Genomic DNA, 26,393 nt, shown 5'->3' on the forward strand with positions numbered 1-26,393 from the left:
CTTTCTTACTGTAACCTTCACTAATTCCAACCACCAGTCACCCGACAACATATTAAGACCTCACAGATGCCAAATAAACCTTTCCCTACTGCCCCGCATCCTAATTCACAAGGATTCTTTAATTCTTGGCAGAACTCCACCAGGGTCTAAAGTTATGTTTCTGTGGCTGCTGAAAGCATCCAGGGAGTCACTGAAGCAGCTTTGGTTACAGCAATAAATAGAAGTGGCTGGATCTGGAGTCTCTCTCTTCCTCTCTCCCTGTTCTCATCCAGTTCTATTACCATGGTACTTCAAAATCAGTGAAGTTGTGCAACAATCCCTTTCATCCTTTCTGCTCTAATTAGACAATTCTACATGTCTGTCTTGATAGGTGGGGCTTACTGAAGCACTTAATCAGTTTCTGGAGGGGCATCATAGTGCCAATCCAAATGCTTATTTAAACAGAGCTGTAGTGCCAAAACCAGCATATTCTGCAGCAGCATGGAAACAACAGAATCTGTGAGACACAGATTGCCTCTCACACTTTTTTTTTTTTTTTTTTTTTAATCAGCCTTCAACGTGAAGGAGCACTTGTCCTGTATTCATTCTGCACAAGCTTAACAGACGTTAGTCTAGAGACTAAAGCACAGGAAGCATTTTATATTATTGGGCTTCCTGGCAAATAAAACAATTACAGCAGTTCCAGTACAAGCCCTTCCTGAAACTGTGCTAACGAGGCTCTGAGTCTTAAAAACTGCATTTAAATCAAATGATTCATTTGCAAACCCATCACATATAGCACACACGTGGTAGGTGTGGGTCATTTCATTGAAATTAGAAAGCAAATGTCTCTATACATGAGAGGTCACCAGTTGTTGTAAGTTAAAATCTTTTCCAGTGTTAGGCATAATTAAAATACTTTAACAATGGTTTCAGTAATTTAAACATTGCAGTATTGTTGTAATATTTTTCTAGGCTTCAAGAGTTCACAATTGTTTGGTCCAATCAAATCTGGGAACACTGGAGAAGTTATCACCCATCAAGGTAATTACTTTCAAGTTGAAATAATTACTCCATCAATGTTAATGGTCTTTCAACTTCAATAAAGCACTCACCTGCCGATAATCACAGCTAACCTCTTGCTCTCATGCAATTCCCTCTCTATTTAGCGGGTTATATTACAGCCGTTAGAGTGGTCACTTGTCCTGAACAGCTGCTGAATTTCACTTTGATCGGCTGTGAACCATAAAAAAATTAGTCATCTGTGTATGATTTCCCCCTAACCCAGAAGCCCTTGCATAGCTAAGGATCTGATCTTTTGGCTGTACTAGGGCACTGCTGGAGCAGCCATCTTGTTTCTAGTTGGGGATACTTTCCACTTGCTAACAGCAGCACAGGAGCCTAATTAACTTTTGCCCTCCACTGCCGTTTACAGCTTTCATTCTTTGCTAAGTAGCACATATTCTGAATTTATGGCTTGTGCAGGGATTCCTCCATTTACAGTGCAGTCCACTTCCCAGGTATCTGAAACAGGAATGTATAAAAAAGTTTTACTGGTCTCTCTCTTTGGCATATTTTTCTTGTGCCTGTGGTCTACATTCCCTCTTCTATAAGGAAGTTTTCATGTACAGTCCTGCATATTGAACTTCTGAATAATGCCATATACAAGGAGGTTAATAATCATGTTGTAAGTTACATCCAATGTTGCCAAATGCTGACTGGTCTACTAGAGGATACAAAAATGAAAGATCACACACAGATGTGTTAAGTATTTCTGAATGTGATAAATAGACTTGAGCTAACTCTGGATGCAAGATTGCAGAGATCTGTAAAATCCTGCATAGGGACCTTGTGTATATGGCAGTACTGGCCACTTTTTATTTCCAATATATGTTATATAGAGCTTTACAATAAGCAGTTGCTATTTTCTTATTTTTATTCTGGTTGAACATTTAATATACAAATTATTGTTTGGTTATTAAAGCAAAATCATGCAAGCCAAAGCCTTATTCTCCTACCAAGGCCTCTATTATTATTGCTATTCTGCAATATGTCTACAGATTTGCCTACCAGACATGAAGCATCTGCCAAGAGAAGCTTGGCCACTGTAGTTACATACCACCTCCCCAAATAATGTAAGGTAAGCCAACATATGTTCTCAACTGTTAGCATAGCTACATCCAAACCAAGGGCTTTGCTGGTGCAGTGTTATCAGCTAAGAGACATATTAATTTTTTACACCCTAAGCTGACTTAGGTATGCCAAAAAAGCCTGGTAGGATAAATTTGGCAGGAGGGCTTCATATTGCAAAACACAATGTGAGTAGATGTGTGGTTCCAGGTAGGCACAGATGTAAGATTATCAAGGAATAAGGTCTGTAATGCACACACTTCTCTCTTGCAACCTGTAACAAGCACACTGTACTTTTCATCACACGCTGCTGAGGCAGGCTTGACACACAGGCCTTAATTCTACATAACACATTAACACAGAACACAGGCCTTACTTCTACATAACAACAGGGGGCACTGCTGAATGCAGGCAGGGTTTTTCTTTACAACCCTCAGCTCCGGATGCTTTTTGCTTTCTCTTGTCCTCCAAGCATTCCAACAGCTCCACATTCTTATATTTTTTTGCTTATCTTTGTGGTTTGTTTGAATTCTCCTGCTCATGGTAAGCAACCAAGTACTTGATACAATTGTCATGGGAGAGACAGCATTACTTATCTGCTATACATCTACCAAGGAAAAGTCCAAACATTTTAACTTCACAGCCATGTTTGACACGCAGCAGTTAAACAGCTCTGATGCTTTGCTGCCATTTGTGGTACTGGCCTTACAGTAAAATCAGCTGTGGGTGCTGCATTGACAAGCTTAAGCCCTATGTTCAGAAGAGGGAGACATCATCTTTGACAATCTAGTCATTTTCTGCAGTGTTCTGTAAACGAGAACTTACTGTCAATCCATTGCCCTGTAAACACATCTGTCTTACATTAGTGTTGTCAACAAGGCCCTAAATATCATTCTCCCTTTAAAGGGTTAAAATGTATCAGGAAGACACTGTGGAAGCAGCTTGCACTATAACCAGTCTTGACTTGACTTCATTCTGCAAATAAACCAGAATGTCAGTTTAACTTGCTGTCACATACCATCCATCACTACACTCCTGGCCAAGCAAGCTAGGAAGATGGGTGACACCACTCTTTAACTGCAAACCAGCAAAATGGCTCATGTGTACATCATCTGCTGCTTACGCTGCAGGGAGATCCTCCTTCGTATGAGTGGCAGCCACTTTTACTCTCAGAATGAAGTTCTCATTTTTATCTCCATAGGCAGTGCAGAATTTCAAGGGATTGGTGATTACTTTACGGTACTGGACAGCCATAACTTCAACATGTTAATTCAAGTACAGATTAATTAACCTTCAATGGAGAGTGAATAGCTACATTTTGGGAAGGTAGACTGGGTAAGTCTGTCAAATGGTTTGAAAACCCAGAAGATGCTTCTCATTTGGCTTTTGAAATGGATGGAAAAGAAGCTGCTACATTATAACAGTCTGCAGTGGCAATTGCAAGCCCTTAATTTGTATCCTGCAGTGCCACCAGGATTGTATTTATACTTTGGATTTTGGGCAAGCATTATGTGCTGTGGCAGGCAACTGGGCTGCAACCAATGAGAGCAAGGGTGGGATCGGCTACTGTGATTCTAGCACTGCTTTTTCTCTGGAATAATCTAATGGGATAAGAATGGAGTCTAACAGATTAAATAAAGGACTGAACTCATTGCTCACTTAATACTTTAAGTCTTGCTTGTAACATGCAAGCTTGTGTGAGAGAATGACTAATGGCATATCCCACGAGGGAGCTCCAATAGAGATGCTTTAGGAGATTAAATGATTTAGCTTAGTACCCCTGAAAGCTATATTTTAAAGGGGCAGAAGTTTAATCATTGGAATGCTAGTTCCTTCAATAAAATTACATTTTAATTAAAGTGTCTCATTCACAAAGCTACAGTTAAGGGTATATCAGCAATTTTATGATAAAACTCTATTTTAAAGGGACTATAACTTTGAAAGTTGCTGTCCAGGTTTTCTCTTGTTAGGATAATTGACCTGACCTCCAGAAGATATCTTTGATAACAGAACTCCATGCACTCTATGTCAATAACTTTGATTCAAAGCTTTAGCTGTTCCGTTAGGTTCAGAAGAGGAAGGATTCAGATCTCAGCTCCTTGTTGTAAAATAGGCAACAACTCTATTGAGTTAGTGTAGCTGCAACAGCTTAAAGTGAGTGCAACTGATGGAAGATCTTTGCAGAAAGATTTCTCCCCAAATGGTAATATCATGTTTAAAAATAAAAGAGCGTAGCAAAAACTAATAATTGATAAACAGTCATGACAAAGGAGAGTACGAAAAACATGCAAGTCAGCTTCAGTGCAGCATTAGTAGAACAAACATGCATATGCTGCCAGAATGACATTTTGAGTCAGGATAGTGTTTGGGGAAAATAAAGGATTTTGGAGTCAGGAAAATACTATTTCAGTAAATAATAGCTTGTTAATTTGAAAGGCCTTTAACTGATGCTGTTAAAGAAACACACTGTGGCAACATTATTTAAAAGGCCATTCTGGTAGGTTTTATTACCCACAACACAACCATCTTGGACATTTTCTGTTTTTGTTGGCATGCTTAGAAGGTATTGCAATGCATGACTAGCCAGGTCAATTCTGATGCTCAGCAACACACTGCATGCTGCTGAAGCAGAGTATTAGTAGAAGCCCTGTCATTTAAAATTTTAGGTGTTCCATCACTGTTATGGTTGTGCTTTTTTTTTTTTTTTTTTTTTTTTTTTGAAACAAGTTAAAGGAGCAAAATACAACAATCCTACTGAAATTCAATACCTTTAGAATTCCAATCTACTTTAAAAGTTAGCATACCATATAACAGAAATACAATTTTTGGCTTTCAGAAGCCAAAAGTACATATTTCTATCATTCAGTTCAGAACCTGTTTTTTTTTTATTTATTTATTTTTTTATTATTATTATTATTATTACTATTAATATATCTTTAGCCATCCACCCAAGAAGCTAGACACTAAACTGTTTTGGAACTGTATGACCACAAAAGTACATAAGATTCCTGAGTTGGAAACTTTGCCCATGTTTTAATGTCAAGATTTGTCTAAGGAAGTTACTTCAAGGTTACTATACTGGGTATTCCAGAGTATGTCCTTTAGGATCCTACATGAATAACAAACATAATACTATTTAGTATTCTTAATTGGTTAGTTAGGAATTTAGAGGAGTTCCAGAATTATCCAATGTTAACATGGCCTATGAATTTCATTTAGACAAAATTCTAGGTTTATGGAGTTGAGGTGGCACTGCTATGGAAACCCAACCTTATTACAACCAGCTGAAACACCTTCTAAAAACTGTTTTCGGGAGGCTGCCAAATCCAGTAGCTATCGTCATATATAGCACTGCAGTTCTATTTCTTCTCTATATGCTGTCTTTGTAGAAGGGCTAGTATGTAACATATAGATGGGAGGAGTAGTGGTAAGTGCACTAACTACAACCACTTCTGTCACTGATTTGCATCATGTTAGTCAGTTCACGGAACCACCTGCCCTGTCTATTCATCCACATACTGAATAGGAATGTTATATTTATGGATGGTCATGTTCATAAAGTCTTTTGAAGGTAAAGGTATCTTAACAGTGCAAAGTAATGTTTTATTGTATGTAAGTGTAATGGAAGTAAAAGTAGATCTGCTTATATTACTAATGAATTATGAGGGGAATTTTTACAAAAGTGTATTCATGCAAATGCTTTGCATTTATGAACTATTTAATTACTAATGAATTCATTCAATTTATGAATCCAACTGAATTACAAAACTAGTATTAGATGCAAGAAGAGCAGATTTTGCTCTTCTTTGTGCAGATTCCGTGAAACTATTTTGACAATCAGACAAAGTATTCTCAGAGCAAGGCAGACAAAATTAAATGCATGCATTCCTCAAGACATGGCCTATTTATGTTTTTGAGCAATTGACTTGCATTTACCAAGGAATAGATATTAATGTGAAATGTTTCAGTCTTCACTGGGCTAAATCCAAAATTTAAACCAAAAACCTACTTAGCAATTGGGAAAACCCACTTTTTAAATCCATGTTAAATGAGATTTTAAAAATACCACAGAGATCAAAGCAGCATAAAAACAACCAAAACCTGGTTTTGTTGTATAGTTCTTACCATCACAGTTAGTGCAGTAACAGCTGGGATGCTCAATGTTGGATCACTGTGCTTTTCTTGATAGACTACTCGATACAGAGATATAACACCATTGGGAGAAACAGGCTGGGTCCAGTTCAAATGCACTGAGTATGGACTTGTTGCTTGTGCTTCAGGGGCTCCCATGCCCCATGGGGAAGCCTCCAGAGTTCGGGTTGAGGCCCACAGGCTGTCTACTGACCCCACAGCATTTTGGGCTCTAATACGATACTCGTAGAGAGTAAAAGGCTGTAGAGCATCAGATGCATCAACAAATTCCAAAGCTCCCTCGGTCCAAATGAACAAAAGCAACTCTTCCTGACTGCCCACAGGACGTCTGAAATGAAATCAAAAGCAATCAGTCACATGGTAATGGGTCCTGGAGATCTAAGTTCAGCTTGTAACTCCCAAAAGTACAGAACATATTTCTATACATTACACACACATGAGGTATTACCTATAAGTCATTTTGCCTTAAATGTATTTCCGTGAACCCATGTCAGTTGCTTGAGTAGTGAAGAAGAGATTTTCAGGCAAATATTTAATCATTATTCATCCAGAATACGATAAAACACTGCAAACAGGTGTGCTGTCACACTCTGTAGTATCAGATTTACAATATAATACCACATTGTTCTTTCAGGATAGAACACATCAGGTATTTCAAATTTCAAAATTTAGAACATGAAATTTGAAGCACATTTTAAGTTGTTAAAATAATGACTTAAATTGCAATATGTGTGCAAGTTTTCAACATTTCTGAAAATCAAACTATTTATGGAGATACTCATCTGAGGATCCCTCATTTACAGAAAATTAGCACAAATGTGAAAGAAAAACGTTACCTAGTGAACAAGGGATAAATAGAATAACATGGCCTCAAAACAAAGGCTGCGCACTTTTTTATTCTAGTTTCCTCACAATAAGCATCCCATTTGTTCTTGCAAATAGAATAAGTAATCCCTTGTGCATAAACTCAGCAGAATTTGCAGCTATACCAGAAAAACTCATTAAAATATCACAAGGAGTGCTTTTTATAATAAACTGTGTATTTTTTCCAGTGTTTTTTTTGTTTCAAAAACACAAACTTATACAAAAATACAAGCTTAGATATATAAAGACAATTCATTGCGTAGGCTTTTGGCACATATAGATTTTTATTTTAATATTTATACTTACTTTTTCTTTATGTATATACATGTATGTATACATACACACACACATACATGTGTGTGTGTATGTAGCATCCATTCCTACTACATCTGCTTGTTTAGGACCTATTCTGAGTATCAGAGGAGATTACAGATGAGCCTCACCCCCTTTCTAATGTGTCCCCTTCTAATATATAATTTACAACAGATGTAAAAGGGAAAGCACTCATCTTCAAAACAGAGTTATCAAATCAATTCTTTCACTTGGCATAAAAATGTTTGTGTGAAATTAAGTTGGTTACATTTAAACACTGTGATAAATCTCGGTGACAGTTGTGCTTTACTGCACATGAATTTAAGTATTTTCCCTACTCTTCACAAGAACCTTGGCCTTTGCAGAACGTAAAAGCACTTTCACCCTCCTTGCCAACAACAAAAAACAAATTACATTATCTGCCACTTTTATTGCAAGTAGGGCAAATTCACAGAAGTAAAATTAGTTTGTCTGACTACCAGGTGTCATCATCACTACACACACAGAGAAGATGAAGAACATTTTTTTGGCAAGAGAAAATCTGCATTTTGCAGAATTATTTTGGTTTTTATTTTGTTAGATCAATCCCAGTATTACTTGAAAAATACAAAAATGCATATTTTTATTTAAATGGACAATCTTAGCTTCTTTGTAATAAAACATACTCAGGTACATAAGGCAAACATAAAGAATATAAAGAATAAATGTGTGTACACAGCTGTTTATTCATCCTTTGTGTGTATACATAAGTAAGGCATGTATGAGCACATTATTTTCTTACATGAAATGAAAGAACTTTTGCCAAACTCTGAGATAAGCAGGCTATACGGGCACTGTGTATTTTAAATCGTTAACGCATTATTGAAAATACAAGTGTTTTGAGGTAAAATGTCTCTAGAGTGGTAAACCAGGCAAATTATAAGATACTGTCATGGTTTAACCCGGCTGGCAGCTAAATACCACGCAGCCGTTCGCTCACCCTCCCCCCTCCCTCTCTGGGACGGGGGAGAGAAATGGAAAGTGAAGCCCGTGAGTTGAGATAAAGACAGTTTAATAAGACAGGAAAATAATAATAACAAAATAATAATAACAATAATAACAATAATGTTACAATGGTGATAATAGGAAAGTAATAATAATATGTACAAACAAGTGATGCACAATGCAATTGCTCACCACCCGCTGACCGATGCCCAGCCTAACCCCGAGCAGTCCGGCCCCCTCCCCCCGGCTAGCCACCCCTATATATTGTTTAGCATGACGTCAGATGGTATGGAATACCCCTTTGGCTAGTTTGGGTCACCTGTCCTGGGTCTGTCCCCTCCCAGCTCTTACTGCACCCCCAGCCTGCCTGTTGGCAGGACAGAGCAAAAGGCTGAGATGTCCTTGGCTTGGTATAAGCACTGCTCTGCAACAATTAAAACATCGGGGTGTTATCAGCACTCTTCTCATCCTAAGCCAAAACACAGCATTCCACCAGCTACTAGGAAGAAAATTAATTCTGTTCTAAATGAAACCAGGACATCTATGTTGATACTGAGAACTGGTTGGCAGAACTGGGTGAATAATGGCACATAGAACTGGAAGGAAACATTCTCAAGCAATTCTCTCTTGCAACACAATGAAATAGATGTCTAGACATGTGGAGATACAAAATCTCCTCTTGATCCTCAAATTCCATCAGATATTTTTAGTACCAGCCCTCTGCAGAACTATTGCTTGGATCTTGTTCAATGACTTAGCGCAAGGCATACAATTCCGAAAGATGAATCGCTACTATGCCTTTTTAATGCACCTAAATACATAGTCTTCTCCCTGTGTGCTCAGAAACATGCCTAAAGATCTCTGCTGATAAGTGAATAGAGAGTATATTATAGCACAATACAGTTCCATGTAATATCTGTCTTGTCTGGCGAAGCACTGACACTTAAATGAATACATACATTTATGTTTTATAAATTCTACAAATTCTGTGATAAACAGTTTTTTCACACTGAAAGATCAAATATGCTACCAACAGTAAGCTCATCCACAGGTAAAGCTGTACAATGTAGTCTGGTTAAGTATTTAGATCTTATTACTGCTGAATATTTAATGAATGAAACTTATGGTTAGGTAAATGGTTCCATCTGTGGTGCTAAAAAACAGAGTATCTTCGTGTATGAATAAACTTTGAACAGAAGTGGTTGAACAGTCTGTAATCATTTCAATCATCTTAAGATTTAAGATTCAACTGCTCATTTAACTGGAAGCGTTTCTTATGTACAATGAGCTGCAAAGGAGAATAACATTTCCAAGAGCTGGAAGCTGTCCCTTAATCTGCATAGTCTGATTTGCTGCTTACATTCATTTTGAAGATGCTCAGATACAGTTATTTTTATAAGGGCAAACTCTCCCTGCCCCACAGCCAATTGGAGCCAGATGAAACAAAGAGGAGAACATAATCTTCTTTGTGACAGATGACTATAGAGCTGTATGCAGAGGACTACAACACTAACTGCAACTCTTACCCCTCAGTTTCCTTATGTGGAGGAAGACTCAGTGAATCCCTGAGGTCTTAGAGGTCAACTTCTCCATATGTTTATCTTTCAACATGAACACAAAAGTAATGGTTTTTGTGGTGTCTGCTATTCCTAGGGTAAAACATTCTGAAATGATTTCGCGGGGAAACAATGCAGCACCAGCAATGTACCCCCTTCACCTCCACCCTCTCCCCCAGCTTCATATCCAACTAAACAAAGCAAGCTTCACTTGCCATTTGTTTACAACACCAATCTATACACACATCTATACTATGTGATTTGCATATTTTTCTCTTTCCTTTTTTTTTTCTCCCTATTTACAAGCATTGCTATAAAAAATGTACCAAAGGAAATTGAGACTACTGCATATAACATGCTAAGCTAGATTAGGTATTACATCAATTACAGGTATAAATAAAATCCTTCATGAGTTCTCATACCTATTGACATATCCATCCATAAGGATTTTTATATTAAACCATCTACTAATACATGTATGTGTGCCTTGGAAGCTGTCCTTGGTGTAGTTCATGGTAATGGTATAAGGGTAAGCAATTAAGTCATCATAAAGAATCAATCTAGAAGCCTCTGCACTGCAAGTCAGAACAGTTAACAGCCATGGAGACATCTCCTGTGTCTTAAATTGCCTGTTGATTTTTTTCTGCTACATTTTCACCATCAGGATCGCTCAGCTAATGAGCTACATTACAATCTCACATACTTGTACTAAATAACATAATCTTGCTGAGCATGATGTAGACACTGGCAAAAATTCAGACTCCCTTAAGCCAGATATGAACCCAAATCCTTATAATTTTACTGGAAATATTAGGAGTCATCTTGTGCATCTTATACAGTGCATACTGGTCATCAATAGAGAGCAGTTCCATTAGCTGATGTGAAGTACATGTATATCTTATTAAAATACAGCAAGAAATATATTATCTATTTCCATAATATTATTTTTCCAGGGTAGCAATTTCTCTGTCACAACGATGTTATGTAATGATGAATGGAAAGAGAAGTAGATTAGGTGATTGTCTCATGAACCACATCTTTTCTCATTCACAATCTCTTCTAAGTTGTGGTCTTTTCTGGAAAAGTTTAAAAGCCTCAGATCTGTGTTTATTATTGTTATATGAATCAAAAATAAAATGTCACCATCTTTTTTATCATTAACTAAGATTTTAATTTTTAGTTTCTGACAAAATGTCTGTGAACTTGCCAGTGTTTTTATTAATTTGAGTAGCAAGAACGAGTCCTGACATTTTAATGCAAGGATCTACACCCATGCTAGCTCCCCAAACATTCTAGGTTTTGAGTCAAATGAATTTATTTTCTAAGTGATTCAGTAAGGAAAAGGCACATGATGAAGAAGAAATTACATGCCATAACCTCCCATGGAAATACTGCAGTTTTGCTGCTACAACAATGCAAGGCTATGTGTGGCTACAAAATGAAAAAGAACTATGTTCTTACATCCCATTTCTGATTTTTTTGCAGCTATCTGAGAAAGATTTGATATTGTTGTTGTCTAAGCACATTTAAACTTCAGCTGAAATAACTGCCAAGTGATTCATGCCTATGTAGGTGAATATAACGATTGTATCTGGAGCCCCAGTGCGCCATTTTCATTTCACTTTAAATAAAAAACAAAATGTATCTATGTCAGTCAGTGCCCTTCTGCTGTACTCAGAGGTATCAAACAGGCTACAATTATGATTGTGAAGTGATTGTGTCACATTGGAGGAAGGTTTATTGCTTTTGAGTCTGCTAGGCAGTAACACATTCTGTTTCATATTACTCTTTATATCATTGTTTGGCTGTGACTAGAATAATCAAATGCCATCAAATGCTGTCAAATTCAATTTACAGTATTTTTCATTGAAGCAGGCTTTCTGCATTATATTTCCTGTTTTCCTGTTCTATGGCTGCCATGGAATAGCAGCAGTAATCATCAGCTTTATTTACAAAACCAACAGAGTGAAGACATGTCTTAGGCTATAATGTACACTTTATTTCTCTTTATAAAGGAGAAGAACTTGGTATTTTTTGATGAGACAATTAAAAAGAGCAAAGAAAAAGGTATTTCAAAAAAGTAGGAATTTTTAGAGACTACCGTGCTTAATGCAAAAGTGAATTTATATTAATTATCACTGCTGATTCAAAATGTAATTTGTTTCCCTGTCTTCTCAGTCAGAGCTCTAACATAATAATATGTCCCAAATTCTGTGTGGGAGGCCAGATTCAGCCCAGCATGTGTTTGCTACAAGTTTATAGTTGGAAAAAAAAAAAAGAAAAAAAAAAAAAAGAAAATTTAGAGTTTAAATCCTTTTCTAACACGTGGCTTGAGTTTTATGTCCTCTGACTTTCTGAAGCTATTCAAGAAGCTATTCATATACCCTTCAGCTAGCTTTTAAAGAATCAATGGGCACAGTAGATGTCAGTGCTCTGCTACTTTGATAAACAAAGTAGCAGAGCACAAATATCTTTACAGAAAAATCTTCACACAGAGTTTATGAAGCCCTCTAAGGGAGTGAGGATGTGTCAAGTCAACCACCTAGACAGGGCAGCTGAGTTCAAACACCAAGGAACATAAATAGCTATAATTTAATTGGAAGATTTTATAGAATGAAACTGTACTATAATCACACTCCAGATTACTTACTCATAGACAGGTACATAATTCCTCTTAGAAAACCGTTTTGTGTTAGGAACTCAGAAATCACTTCAGAGTTTGAAAATCTCAACAATAGTGAATTACTCCTACTTCCTTTCCAAATTTCGCAATTGCCCATCAGAGAGGACTGAAGAAGGTACCTAGTCATCTATGCAAACACCCACAATGAGCATTTATCTTTCAATTATTGCCTGTTCCTTTGATTTTGAAAAAAAGTGTATTTTCACCTTTTTTCTGTTACTGTAGAATAAGATTCTTGTCTCAGGTCTCATTCTCAATTTGTCTATCCCTACATCAGCATCTTGCCATAGCATTTGAAAAGCAAGAAACAAGACAAACTTTACCATATACTTCTACATTTTTTCACCTTCTAATATTCAAGGAATAAAGAAATTAACAGTTTAATATGGCTACAGAATTTGAGGTGATAAAGCACTTACCTGTGAATAAAGTAGTTAGTAATGATGCCATTTGGTGTCTTAGGTGGTGCCCATTTCACTTCTATGAGTGCAGATCCCATTGATTTAACAATAGGTGGGCTCAATCCGCTAGGAGGTGCTTCAGCAGTTCTTGAGTATGTGCGACCACCCACTCCACACCCACCTACAAAAAGAGAAGTTTGTTTAGAAATAACTGTTTCTTCCTTGACCAAAAAAATTGAAAGCACAAGAAAATAATGGAAATGAAAAAAAAAAATAATAAGAAAATAATACAAAGCACGAGTAAATAATGGAAATATTCCAAATGGAATATTCAAAGGCTACATTTACTGGATGAAACAATCAAAGGAAGTGAAAACCAAGAGAACACTTTGAATACTTCATGATTTGAAGAGAACACTTCATGATTTGTAATAAAACAAAACAGAAAACATATTAAAATATTCACTGGTTAGGGAATCTTTTCCATGGTAAATTATTTAAATGTCCTTTCAAGCTGTCTGTCTAATCACAACTATTATACTGTCCTCAAAAAACTCTTTGGGATCTCATAACGGTATTTACAATGTGCAACAATGTCTGTAGGCCAGTAAGTTATATATTAGTACAAGAGGCTTAAAATAATAAAAATTTTGGATAAATTTGAGAAGGAGCCAATTTGGATTTCACTGACATGCTAGGATGACAGTGACAGAATTGGCTTTTTTCATCCATCCATTCTTTGAGATGGAATTCAGGACTGAGAATTTCTAGAGTAAGCTACCAGAAATAACAGATAGTACAGTGAAAGCTGATGAATGTCAAGTCAAGAAGCTCCCAATGAAATGGTGCCTCATTTATTTATTAAAGACTCATTTAAATAAGTGCAACTCCATCAGTGACTTCCTTATAACTTTCACCAGTGCAGGTGAGAACAGAATTGGTTTTAAAGTATTAGTTTAGAAAGATTTCAGATTTTGAGAATTTCTACTAAGTTTAAGGAATTTTTTAATCTTTGGGCTCTGCTCTAGTGTCTGTGATTAGTATTTCTTCCAGGTGAACAGCTACAGAATCCATTTTGTTCTGTATGCATATTTTCAATAATTGTTATGCTATTGCGAATAGCTTTTAATAAAAAGGTACATATTACCTAAAATACATTTTTAAAATCTCCATTTAAAATATTCATGATATAACATGGAGAAATATTTAATGCTTCATTCAGTGCTAGGCTTTCTTTTCACTAGGTAAACATTTCACTCTGATGTAGAAATACTATTTTATCTGTTTTCATGAGTTGAATCTATTTGGCAAATCTCCATTTCTTTCCAGTCATGGAGGTGAGTCTTTGAAAAAAAACTCTTACCATTCTGGCATGCTTGCAGTCTTATCTCATACAGGGTATAGGGATCTAGGCCATCCACAAAAGCAAAATGCTCCTGACCTGCTGGCTTCACTAGCAGAGCGGGGCTGCTTGCATTTAGTAAGATGTTGTATTCCAAAGGCGTACTGACAGCAAATATCCCTGTTGTGAAACAGAGAAGAACCAGTGATTATCTGAAATACTAACAACAGTGCACAACAACTTCAAAGAGACATTCATCATATGCAATTTTACATGTAAGCCCCTCTGGAGGTTTTGCCTACTGTCTCTTTTGGAAACTAAAGCCATTTAAATATAAACTGGAAAAGATCCACCTGCAGATTGTAACTGGAAGACAGACATTACAGTTCTTAGTTAAAAATCAAAATTCAATTCAGTCAATGCAAGTGTTGCAATTGCTACTTCTGGGAAGAGGAGTGACCTTATAATTGGGAATCAGGCAGCTTTTATTTCCTTATTTTGAAGAGCTAACAGCTACTAAGCACCACTTTTGGAGTGTAGAGTCATATGATCAAAGTGAATTGCCTCCATTTGGCAAATTATCCCTTGTTAGCCCAGCAGCAGTACCTGAGTGTAGGTGCTTAGCCTTTTCTACTAGAAAAGTACAGTACACTAACCAACAAACATTGGTTACAACATCATTTCATCTGATATAAAACAAACTATTAGTTTTTATTTTTTGTTGAAGAGAAATTAAACTGATTTTTACTATCTTGTTCAAATTCAAACATTTTCCCACTCTATTCATCTTCCCATGCTGTCAATTCTTTGTTTTCCAGATCGGTTGAGAAGATGAAAAATTTAATATTTCAAGAGAACACACTAAGCCATACACCATCACTTCAGAATGACTGGCAGAAGTTCCTGGATCTTTTTGTGTTTCTTTCCACATCGCTTCTCAATGTTTTTTGTTTGTTTGTTTGTTTGTTTTCCTTTGTTTGTTTTGTTTGGTTTGGTTTGTTTTTTCTTGTTTGTTTGGCTAGTGGTTGTTTTCAAAGGGTGCAGAGAGAAGAGCTACATTAGGCTGCAGCTCTCTCTATCTCTGTATCCTTGGATTCCAGACCCATCAATATTCACAGTCAGAAAGCCTCCAGCTACTATCTAAATGAGACTCTTTTCCTTACTGGTGTCTTTGGGTGAAAGAAGAATCCAGGGTACATGAACAAAATATAACAGCAATTATTTTCCAGTAATTAGGACATGGGCTTTTCATTGTCTCTCTACTACTGTTCTACACAGACAGCAGTGGTTTCATAAAACCAAGAGAATAACCAATGAAGAGTTTGTCAGTTAAGTGTATTTCCTTCATTCTGCAGTCACTTAAGGCATAGCCCTAAGTAAAAACAAAGTACAAGAAGACATAGACAAGGTACCTTTCTGAAATGAGTCAAGATGCATCTGATTAGCAAGAGCACGTTGTTCTTTCAACACAATACCTACTTTGGATGTCACAGAGATTTCTTTGTGACTGCACCAAGAACCAGATGCCTTTAAGCAGTTCTGAGACTCATCCAGATCTCGAGAAACTTTGTTTGTTAATTTGGAAAACAAGTCCCTTCTTTCTTGTAATTGTGGCTTTGGTGCATTTCTGATAAAGAATATTTGTTGATACTATCACCCTGAAGCTAATAATGCATTTTTTTCCACTGTTATGAATATGCACATTAAAAAAAATATACAGGAAATTGGAAAGATTTCAAATTTCCTCATGGTATTATAAACAGATGTACTTTGGAAGATCAGAAAAATCTTTGAAATACCAAGTTTTTACAATTCTCAAAAGAAAAGTGGGACATAAATATCCCAAAGAAATATGAATATGCTACTTCACTAGGTGCTAGACAAATGAAATGCTGTTATACTAAAAAAAATGAAAAAATAGCCCTGCACTGGAGGCATGGCTTCAAGCTTATTCAACAGCTCAGTTTTTGTGAAGAAGGTGCTGATATTAACCACTGAAGGAGGTGAAGGGAGACAACAGATAAAATACCAATGTTTTTTTTTTTTTTTTCCTCAGTGTAAAGTTTCAAAGAAAAAATAATTAAGAACAGAATAACAGAAATACAGCTTTTTAAGTTGTGCAGGATAGTACAAAGGAAAACTGAGAGGTGATCTTGAAGTATAGTAGATGGCTCCTGCAAGAAATATTTTTTTTTTTTTACTGAGGTAAGGTAAGGTAGTCTTCTTCTCCAGTCCTTATGACAAACCAGGTATTTCAGCAAGAAACGTCTACTAACTTATGAAGTGACACATAATTCATGTAATTCTTTTTTTTTTTTTTTTTTTTTGCATCTGATAAGTGCATTTATTCTAGGCAAAATCACCAGAAACCTTAAAAATTTGAACTATTCAGAATACCTGAGTTCCCAAGGAAGCTTAAGTACAAGCAAGGACAGCTGAATCCAGATGTCAATATGAAGCAAATGATACCTGTTTCAACATAACTCTGTCCAACATTCAGTCTATATCTCAGCAGAAATGCTAAAACAAAAATCCATAACCCTAATCTCCTCCTCCTAAAGGCAGAAAATGTTTAATGAATGATACCAGTAATAAATATGGTCAGCAGAAAAAATATTCTGAGGAAGTGAACAGGAAACTGTAAATAAAACTACATGAAAAATTCTAATATTTTTCCACAATTTGATTAAATTAATTCAATGCCAAGATCAAAGGATCACTTTATAATCTGTAAAAATGAAGAAATCCACCCATGCAACACAGAAACGTGTCAAAAAAAACTTTTTATATTCCAGAATAGCCTTTAGCATCTGGAGCCAGTCTGAAACGACTACCTTGTGTGCTCTGATGACTGAAAGAAATGAAATGGTCATATTTGTTCAAGTCAGCTGGGAAACCACACGACTTGGTTAGTTCCAGAGTTCATAAATTTATGTCAGAATAAAGGGAACCGTAAAAGCACAAGTGAACCAATTTACCCTAAGTGCAAATGGCAGTTTTGTTATTTGGTGTCAAAGTTACCATGAGCACAATGACAACCTGCCATAACACATTTTCATGTTCACTAAAGAACAAGGATTTAGTTGGTTAATATTCCCAGCAATGCTCTTTTTCATAATTTACAACAACTAGATGCTGATAGGTTATTTAACATTTATGAAGTTAAGATGTAATCAGAAAAACCCTGATTATCTTTACAAATAAAAAAGTTAAATTATTCCACTTTTTTTCTCTGTGACTTCATTTCACAGCAGGTGCACACTCTGCAATGGGACAAGTCAATCAAACTAAACTTTTTTTTTTTTTTTTTTTTGTGGGCATATTTGGATAATGTTCAATGGACAATTCTGTGCAAAAACTCTGCGAATTTGGTTCACTGCTCTGTGTACTTCAAAACTAATGGAGCTCATAAAATTGCATCTGAAGCACAAGTTGCCAAATTTAGGGAGAAAAGCCACTGCCTGTTTTACCGACTGGTCACCAAAAATCTCTTTGAAGTCAATTGATGAAAACTGTTTAATATGATGTGAAACTCCATCACAATTCAAGCAAAATGGCTGAATTGTTTCAGTTAAAGTCAACAAATAATAAAAATAAGAATGATAATTCTATTTAAAAAAAAAAAAAAAGCAGGAGAATAAAGTCTAAAGTAATATTTTATTTTTTAATCTCAGACAATAAAAACATGTATTTGGCTTTCTGATTTTAAATATTAAAAATAAACTTTATGTATCCAGGTATCATTCTGGTTGTAACAAGTGTTCCCAATAAGACTCTGAAGACAGTAGCAGATGGAGATGCTGATTACTTTCAAGATGCAGAACTTCGAAAAATTTGGCTTACAATGATGTGGTGTGTACACTATATATGAGAGAACTGAAAAGAGGAAATGTTACATTGCCCTAGCAGAAGTCAGCACAATTTGTTAGACCATCTTCTGAAATAAACAAGAAAACAGGTTAGCTGGGGAAGCTAAGAGACAAAGATAAGACACAAATGTTATTCAAATACCAAATTTGATCAAAATAGAAATCCAGACATGTTACACAACCTTTGCTCTAAGCGCTAAAGCAAACCCAGAGATGGATGAAGTTGATTATTAAAACATGATGTAAGAAGGAATTTTAATACAGGTGATCATTAACATATGAAGCAAGTAATGTAGAAGCAGAGGACAGAATCTTATTTCTTTTGAGCATGTTCTGTTTTTGTGTTGCTGCCAGCAACTGAGTATATGCAAGAGAATCAGGACCCCAGTGAGGACCAATGGGGTTGTCAATGAGTTGAAATGCAGGACAGCTACCTACCTACCTACCTACCTATCAATAACATTTATGGATATGCCTTGGGAGAATTACTATTTTTTCCCATTCAGCTTTTCTGCTTCTATTCATGGCACTAATAGTTCCACAGTAATTGTAACATATCCTTCGGTAACGTATCAGTGAAATGTACCATACCTTTGAGGTCTGTTCACTGAGGCAATGCAACACAAGATAATGGGATGCCCATTTCATAAAATAAAGTCCTATTTTCCATAGTGAGTGAGGTGTGTCAAATATTTTTTTTTTCTGAATCCATCACTTTAGCCACTACTTGGCTACCTTGCTATTTAGTTAAGTCAGGAGTTGTCAAATGACACATATCTGTAAAGTTATAAGATTTAGATAGATCACAGATTTTGAAACATTATAATGAAAGCAATCAAAAAGGAAGGTCTGCATAATATGATACCATTAATTAATACTGAGGGTGAATATTTGATCTAAATTTATTACAGCAGATAAGTAGATAGAATGCCAAAGCATCCCTGATATCCAGAGACAGGAAGACATTATGACCAACCACCCTCTCATCAAAACTTGGCTAATATAAAGCACTTTTTTCAGGAAGACTATCAATTAAAACACCCCTCTTGTCAAGGAATGAACGACAATCCATATAATAAAAGCTGCATTCTGGGTTTTAAATGGAAATATGTATTATTTCAATATACCATGTTGGATTCACATACAGAAAAAAAAATAGAGAAAAGGTTACTATATCACACAGTGACATGTGAATTCCAGCAAGCTGGGGATATACGGGCCTCAGAGGTCTGCATGCACAGAACCTGTTAACGGGCTGTATCTCATACCAGAACATCAGGACCTCCAAAATAAACCTCCACCTGCATGCCCCAAAGTCTTCCTATTGTGAAAAAAAAAAAACAACAACAACACCAAGAGTGCAAAGGTCTCAGAAAGAACATGAAGCAGGATTATGAACAGTCAGGAACTAATTTCTAGCATACAGTGTTTATTTTAGTATCATGAAGTAACATTTCTCTGCTCTTAATATTCCCCATCCCTGTATGAAAGATCAGCTAGAGGCCCTGGAGCTCTGTGATAAAAACAACAACATTTTTTCCTTTCCTGTTTATCCTGTCAGGGGCACTGCATAAAGAATCCCTTATCCAAACTTAAAGGCTTAAAATAATAGACACCACAACACAGTGAGAGAGGAAGGGACTGAGTCACCAAATATCCACAAAAGTAAGATAAGCTTTCAGGATGTATCCCAGTACCTGGAAAGAGGGACATGTACTTTCACCTGACTGAGGAGAGCAATTCCTACAGCTGTGTCAATATATCAAACCCTCATCCTCTACAGTAGACTCATAAGATCCAATATCTTCTTCAACCCTCTGATCTTGTGGTTTCAGAAATACAGAAACCTTTGTACACACCGTATTCATTGCAATATTACCAAATGTACTACACAAAGCCCAATTCTCCTTACATGTTTGTAACCTGCTATGAGTAACAGGAATTTGAGCAGCTGGGAAAGAAAAGGTCCAGAACAAGGACAACTTTTTCTGTGAAATGCCCCACTCAACAAAAGCCTATTCTTTTCCAGTATATTCCTGTGTTTTAAATCTATTTATAATGTGGCTGAATACTTTGTATCTTAAATTATATTTATTATCAAAACTATAATACAGCATGACTCACTTTCCAATAAAACCAACTGTAGCTTATATGCCATTCGAATTCACCTGCCTTCTGCTGGGTTCTAAATCCTTCCAGGCAGTAGGGAGAAAAGTTTAATTTAAGATTTTAATCTTTTTCATATATTATATCATTTCTATAATGGATTTTGTGCTTCTGAAAACTAAAAGATTGACAGCTCAGGGTATTATAGATTTATTAATCATTGCTTAAATGGGTAAGGTGAACACTGCTAAGCACTACCACAATACTTGCGATCCAGCACTGAAGGCAAAACACCTTTACTAGGTCACTTTATTTTTAATGCCAATTGATGCTACTGTGACTGCTCTGAAAAGTACAAACATCTTAAATAATTAGGAAGAGGTGACATCAAAACTTCCTTGAGTTCACTGATAAAACATATATTATTGCTATTGCAATATGCAAACATCTGAAGTGTCTAAAAAACCTGACCTCAGTATAACTGAAAAAAACTAATATCTTGGAAAACACCTTGCTGGAGATGAACTACACAAGACAGAAAACTTTTCACTTACATTGCTCTCATTGTTCCACAATAACTATACCATATAATTTTTATCATATCAGCAAACCATAGCAGTCACTTAAGCTGTGATCTACATTAACAAAATGGAACACATTTTCTAACATAAAAAGATGATATTATTCAAATATTCCTTCTTAGCCTACCTCTGCAGCAGGCCAAGACAACCCGGTAATGTTCAGGAGCAGAGGAACAAGAGCTGAAAAATTTTGGGGCATTTCCTGACCTACAATACTGCAAGATAATATGCCCACATAACACTAAGGTGCTGTGGTGAATAAAACTTATTCTATCAGGTCAAAGCTAGGATGGGATCTCTGTACTATACTCTTAAACCGTTTTTTTAAAGGAGTTCAAAATTGATTTGTGCAGGACAACTGGACTTTTTAGTTGCCAGCATAGTTATCAAGACATCATCAGCCCAAAAGTTTGATAGGTCTCCCTCTCTGTAACTCAGTTTGGTTGGAACAGAAGGGGAAACTCATTTTCAGTGTAATTGTTTTTTTTCCCTTACTACTTGTGCTCAGTAATAGTTTACAAGATCAAATTAATGCATAGATTTTTGATTAGCTAATCCTCACAATACCCATGTCAAGTATATAGGTCAACATTATTAAAATAATGTCTCCGAGAAACAGCAGCTTTAGATACTAGTTATTTAAATCACACCAACACTAAAACCAAATACAAAGAATAAAAAAATTGAATGATTCAGCTGCTTGCCTTAATATACTATTTTTTCTATCCTTTCATTCTGCTACAAAGCACTACATAGAAATATGTTTTTACCTGGTGTATCCCAAGCTAAAAACATAGAATATGCATCAATTACTGTGACATTATATGGGACATGAATTTTCTCTGGTGTTCCTACTGGTGTTTGTATAACGTATTTATCACTAGTGTTGCTGCCGCCCCAGGTGCTGGCTTCCAGCTGGTAAACATATCTGCGCAAACACAAAAAGATCAGTAGACACTATGGTTAGAAGCTTTAAGCATATCAGTAATAGAACATCCCCATTTTCACCAATTTAAAGTGAACAGACTACAAATACTGCATTAGTGAGCACTTTCACCTTTAAGATTTCTTTACATAAAAGAAGTGATTCTTTATCAGAACAATAATTTTTATACTAAAATTTACATGAGTTTACATAAGAAATATTAACCAAAAAATTCCAAAACAAATTCCAGAATGGCCTAATTAAAGTATTAGCAGCTGATGCTTTCATGTCAGTATGTTCAAAATGCAAAACAATAGCATAAAAGACATTCAGTGCTGTTTAACATTTAAAGACTTTAATTTTTCTAAGTATATTCCATAAGAAATAAAACAACTGATCAAGAACAACCATCAACCAAAGGGGAATATAAAAAGCTTCCCCCTCTTTCAGTCAGTCAGAATGATGTTCTCAAAAGAAAAAAAGAGAGAGAGAGAAGTCAGTTGATTAAGGCTCTCCACCATTCATAGCTTCCTAAAAGTACGCTTTACCAATTTTCCAATAATTAAGTAATACAATAAGATATTTTTCTTTTGTTAAAAGAGTAATTTACATTTTTGTACGTTTCACAAACACTTATTTTGAACACATTTCATATACCACCAAACTGCTTTAACATGCCTTACCTACTGTTAGGCTGCAGGTTAACATCTGTGAAATTCAGGTCTCTACTACCACCCAAGAATATCTGTTCTCCATCACGAAATAATTGATACTGAGTAATGAGTCCATTAGGTTTCTTTGGTTCAGTCCAGTAGATTTCCACTTCTGTTGAACTGACTATGATATGATGAGGTTTTGGCCATACCCCTATTAATATCACAATGACACTATTTTATGACAGACAATGAAAGGTGTCGCACAGTTTGTGCTGTTGCTTTCAGGATTGTAACAAATGCATTAAACATAGCCAGAGAGGATAAGAGAATCTAACAACACAATCTGAATTTAACCCTCATTAAATGTAACTAACTAGACAAGGTACATAATAATGGAGAACAAAGCCAAAGGCTACAGCCTTTCTATGCATAGCTGTCTCTGCATATTAATTTGTGATTTGAAAAATAGACATCTGCTAAATCTAACCTTGCTAACTTGAAGATAAATGTGGAAAAATTGTCACAAAAACAAAGCAGAAGTACAGTGCCAGGCAGTCAGTATAAAGAGCATGTTGAGATCCAAATGCTCTTAGAAAAGAGATGGATTCTCCTGTGTAAATTTATCCACGATAGCTTGATTGATGATGGTGGAGTTTTGCACCTTGTTAAACTATTACAAAATACAAGCCCTTATGACTATGTTTTTGCAGGTCTCTAAGAATGCCTTTTCTCCTTACCGTGAGGAGCAGATTGCAAAGTTTGACCTGAAAGTGGCTGGCTGGAAGCACACCCAGCAGATGTACAAGCAGTAAGCTTGAAGCTATAGTTAGTGTATGGCTGCAGACCTAGAAAGAGCAAACAGAGGTTAGATGAAGGCATTCTCAAAATTCTGTCACTAAAAGGAAGTACTGGATTTAAAGGTAAATTTAACTTTTAATATTTTTGGCAAACATAAAATTTTAGTCATTCTTCTTTTACATCTGAATAATACGGTAATAGAGAATTCTTGCTAATTTAGAAATACATCTACTAGTTAAAATACTTGACAAAATTCAGACTTAATATGCAACTATGTTGCAATGGATCTATGGATGCCCCTCATATAGACATATCTCAATTAGCTTCTAATCAGTTAACTTAGATAGCACTTGTAGCATAATAACTACAGTCCAGACCTCAACCCATACAAACCTTCTGAGAATTTATTCAGCCTTTTAAGCTTTTTGAAACTACACTTCTGGCTGCAAAAAATGGTTAAGACATTGCTGGAAAGTACCTAAACATTATTGGTAAAGACATATTCTCCATAATCACTCAGAGAGTGGTGAGGCACTGGCACAGGTTGCCCAGAGCAGCTGTGGATACCCCATCCCTGGAGGTGTTCCAAGACCAGGCTGGATGAGGCCCTGGGCATCTATTGGGTGGTGTCCATGCCCATGGCAGAGGGAATGGAAATCGATGGTCTTTAAGGTCCCACCCAACGCAGGCTGTTCTATGATTCTATGATAATTGGTGACGGCCATTCAAAGCTTTCCAACAGATAAGCACTTGAAAATATAATTCCTTAGAGCTTTGGAAGTGAACAGCTGAAAACCCTGAAATGTTTTGAATATTTAATACAAATATATTTGCAACAATGAGAAAAGAGAACAATAAACCCTTACTTGAACATGAATTTTCCAACTGAACTGCAAACAAGTCCAAAGACATACTCTGTTCTTGCCCCTTTTCCAACTTCTATATATTCAATTTTGTCTGCATTTTTTCCTATTATTTTTACAAGATTTTGCTATAACTGCTATACAACAGTCAGAAAAAGGGATGATAACCAGGTTTCAAGATACTAATTTTAGTTACCTCTTTTAGAACTATTTTTTCACCCCAAACCTTCTATGCTTGGCATACTTGAATGAGACTAAAAGAGAATATCTTGCTTTGAATATTTGTTGGAAATTTTCAAACATCTATTTGCTGTGTGTCAGTGACTTCAGTTTTGACATCAAGTTGCCCACTGGTTAAGAACTGGATTTTAGGACTTCTCCTACAAAATGTACCCAAATTTGGTTAAGATACTAAGCTTTAGAAAAGCCATTTGTGCATATCCATTAAATGGTCCTCACAGTTTTAACAGATCAAATCTTTAAAGATTCAGGCCTCCGTGTGAGCCTGGCTTGAACACCTCAGAGCTCAACTTTAACTGCTGACCAGACTGTGGAGGCCCAGGTTACTACAATACCCTTGGCTGAGGGCACAGGGCTGGTCAGAAAATGGGTTTGTGCTATCCCTGTGGATTGTGTTTTGTAGTCCCATGAACCCTGGGTTTTCTAGGTCTGCCTATAGGTGCCTAATATGTGCTGAGACAAAAGGATATTTAGCTGCAGTCAGACTTAGAATTAGGCCCATCTACAATAAGATTCCCTGAAGGAATAACCCTACTAAACAGAAGCTGCATTATCAGCTTTATTTACCATACTTTTGATGTAACTTATGCCTAATTGTAATTACTTCAAGAACAATGCAGTTCTGTGACAAAGCTTGGGAAATATCTTTGTTTTTAAGAAAATCCTTGCTTACAGTCAGTATGCAGACATTTTAATTAAAACCTATTAGAAAAAAAATAGAAATAAGAAGCAATGATTATGTAGAAAGGTAGAGTAATGAATGGAAGACATGCAGGCTGCTTACAAATTACACAAGACACGAAGGAGAGAAAATAAAGAGATGACTCAGAGGGACAGCCCTGACTGTAACCTAATCATGAACTGGAAAAGAAGAAAAATCATCTGAACACTGAGTATAAAGTAAGAAGGGAGGAAATGACACTTGCAGACTAGAGAGAGGCAAAGGCATAGAGGAAAGCCAAGTATTTAACATTTCAGGATAGAAAAGATTACTGTGGCAACAAATTACTTGAATTCCCCTAAAGGGAGTCATGTTCACTTTTAAAGGAAACATGCATAATAAAGCAATACTCATTTACAACTACACTTTAAAGAGAAAAATGGGCATTAAAAAAAGAGCACATGGTTTCACTAAATTTATTGGTGGAATTCTGATACCTGAAACCTCTATACATGGAGCAGTCATATCAGATTTTTATCTACACTATTAAAGCTCTGCATTACAGACCTTGTCTTATGTATGCTTTGGAAAGCTCTGTACAAAGCTATGTATGTGATTGATAATAAAAATAACAGGTAAGATAATTTTGTAATGTAAACAGCGTTTTGTTTTTCCAATTTCTCTATGTGATTGTTCACTAGAGGATACTTCACCCCTCCTTTTTCTTTTTCTTTTTTTTTTTTTTTTTTTTTTTTTTGTCTCCTGTTTAGTTGTTTTAGCCTTAGAATTCTGTTTCATTATTGCAGCATTTGTTATTTGCCAAAAGGGTTGTGAAACAGCTTTTTAAAGAATGCGTTGTCCTAGTAGCCAAATCAATTATTTCTGATACCGTTTGTCTGCATTTGTGGGTATGGCTCCAGCAAGGTCAGTAATTAGCGCCCAGGCTAACACTCTTGGGCCCTACCATGGGAATTTACTCAGGAAGATGTCAGATTTCTGACCACAGCCTTACACAATCCTTCTATCCCCATGAGCTTTTTAGATAAATATTACTAATAATTCAAGGCTGCATTGAGACAGGTTGACCAGTGACAACATTACCATGCCTCTTCAGTTTTCACTACCTTGAAATGGAGAATATATTTCAATGAAAGAATTTGAAGCCATTCAATCACACAATATTTTTTAACCTTGTTTCTTTTCCTAAAGTAAATATCAATGATCTTATCTGGCTTTTACCTAAAGATAATTGTTCCTATGATAAAGCCTCTTATTTGGGATATGATATTTA

General features: G+C 36.0%; 1 protein-coding gene across 1 annotated transcript in view; it reads right to left on the minus strand.

Annotated features, from left to right (window-relative positions):
• The window catches only part of USH2A (usherin), a 396,028-nt gene that overhangs the window by 45,256 nt on the left and 324,379 nt on the right, over positions 1-26,393 (minus strand). Inside the window, 6 exon segments of the mRNA XM_032183742.1 lie at positions 6,235-6,589; positions 13,080-13,242; positions 14,425-14,583; positions 21,730-21,887; positions 22,568-22,751; positions 23,278-23,385. Of these exon segments, the coding sequence (XP_032039633.1) occupies positions 6,235-6,589; positions 13,080-13,242; positions 14,425-14,583; positions 21,730-21,887; positions 22,568-22,751; positions 23,278-23,385 (1,127 nt within the window).

Source organism: Aythya fuligula, chromosome 3 (assembly GCF_009819795.1).
Source record: "Aythya fuligula isolate bAytFul2 chromosome 3, bAytFul2.pri, whole genome shotgun sequence".
In the NCBI taxonomy this organism is placed as follows: domain Eukaryota; kingdom Metazoa; phylum Chordata; class Aves; order Anseriformes; family Anatidae; genus Aythya; species Aythya fuligula.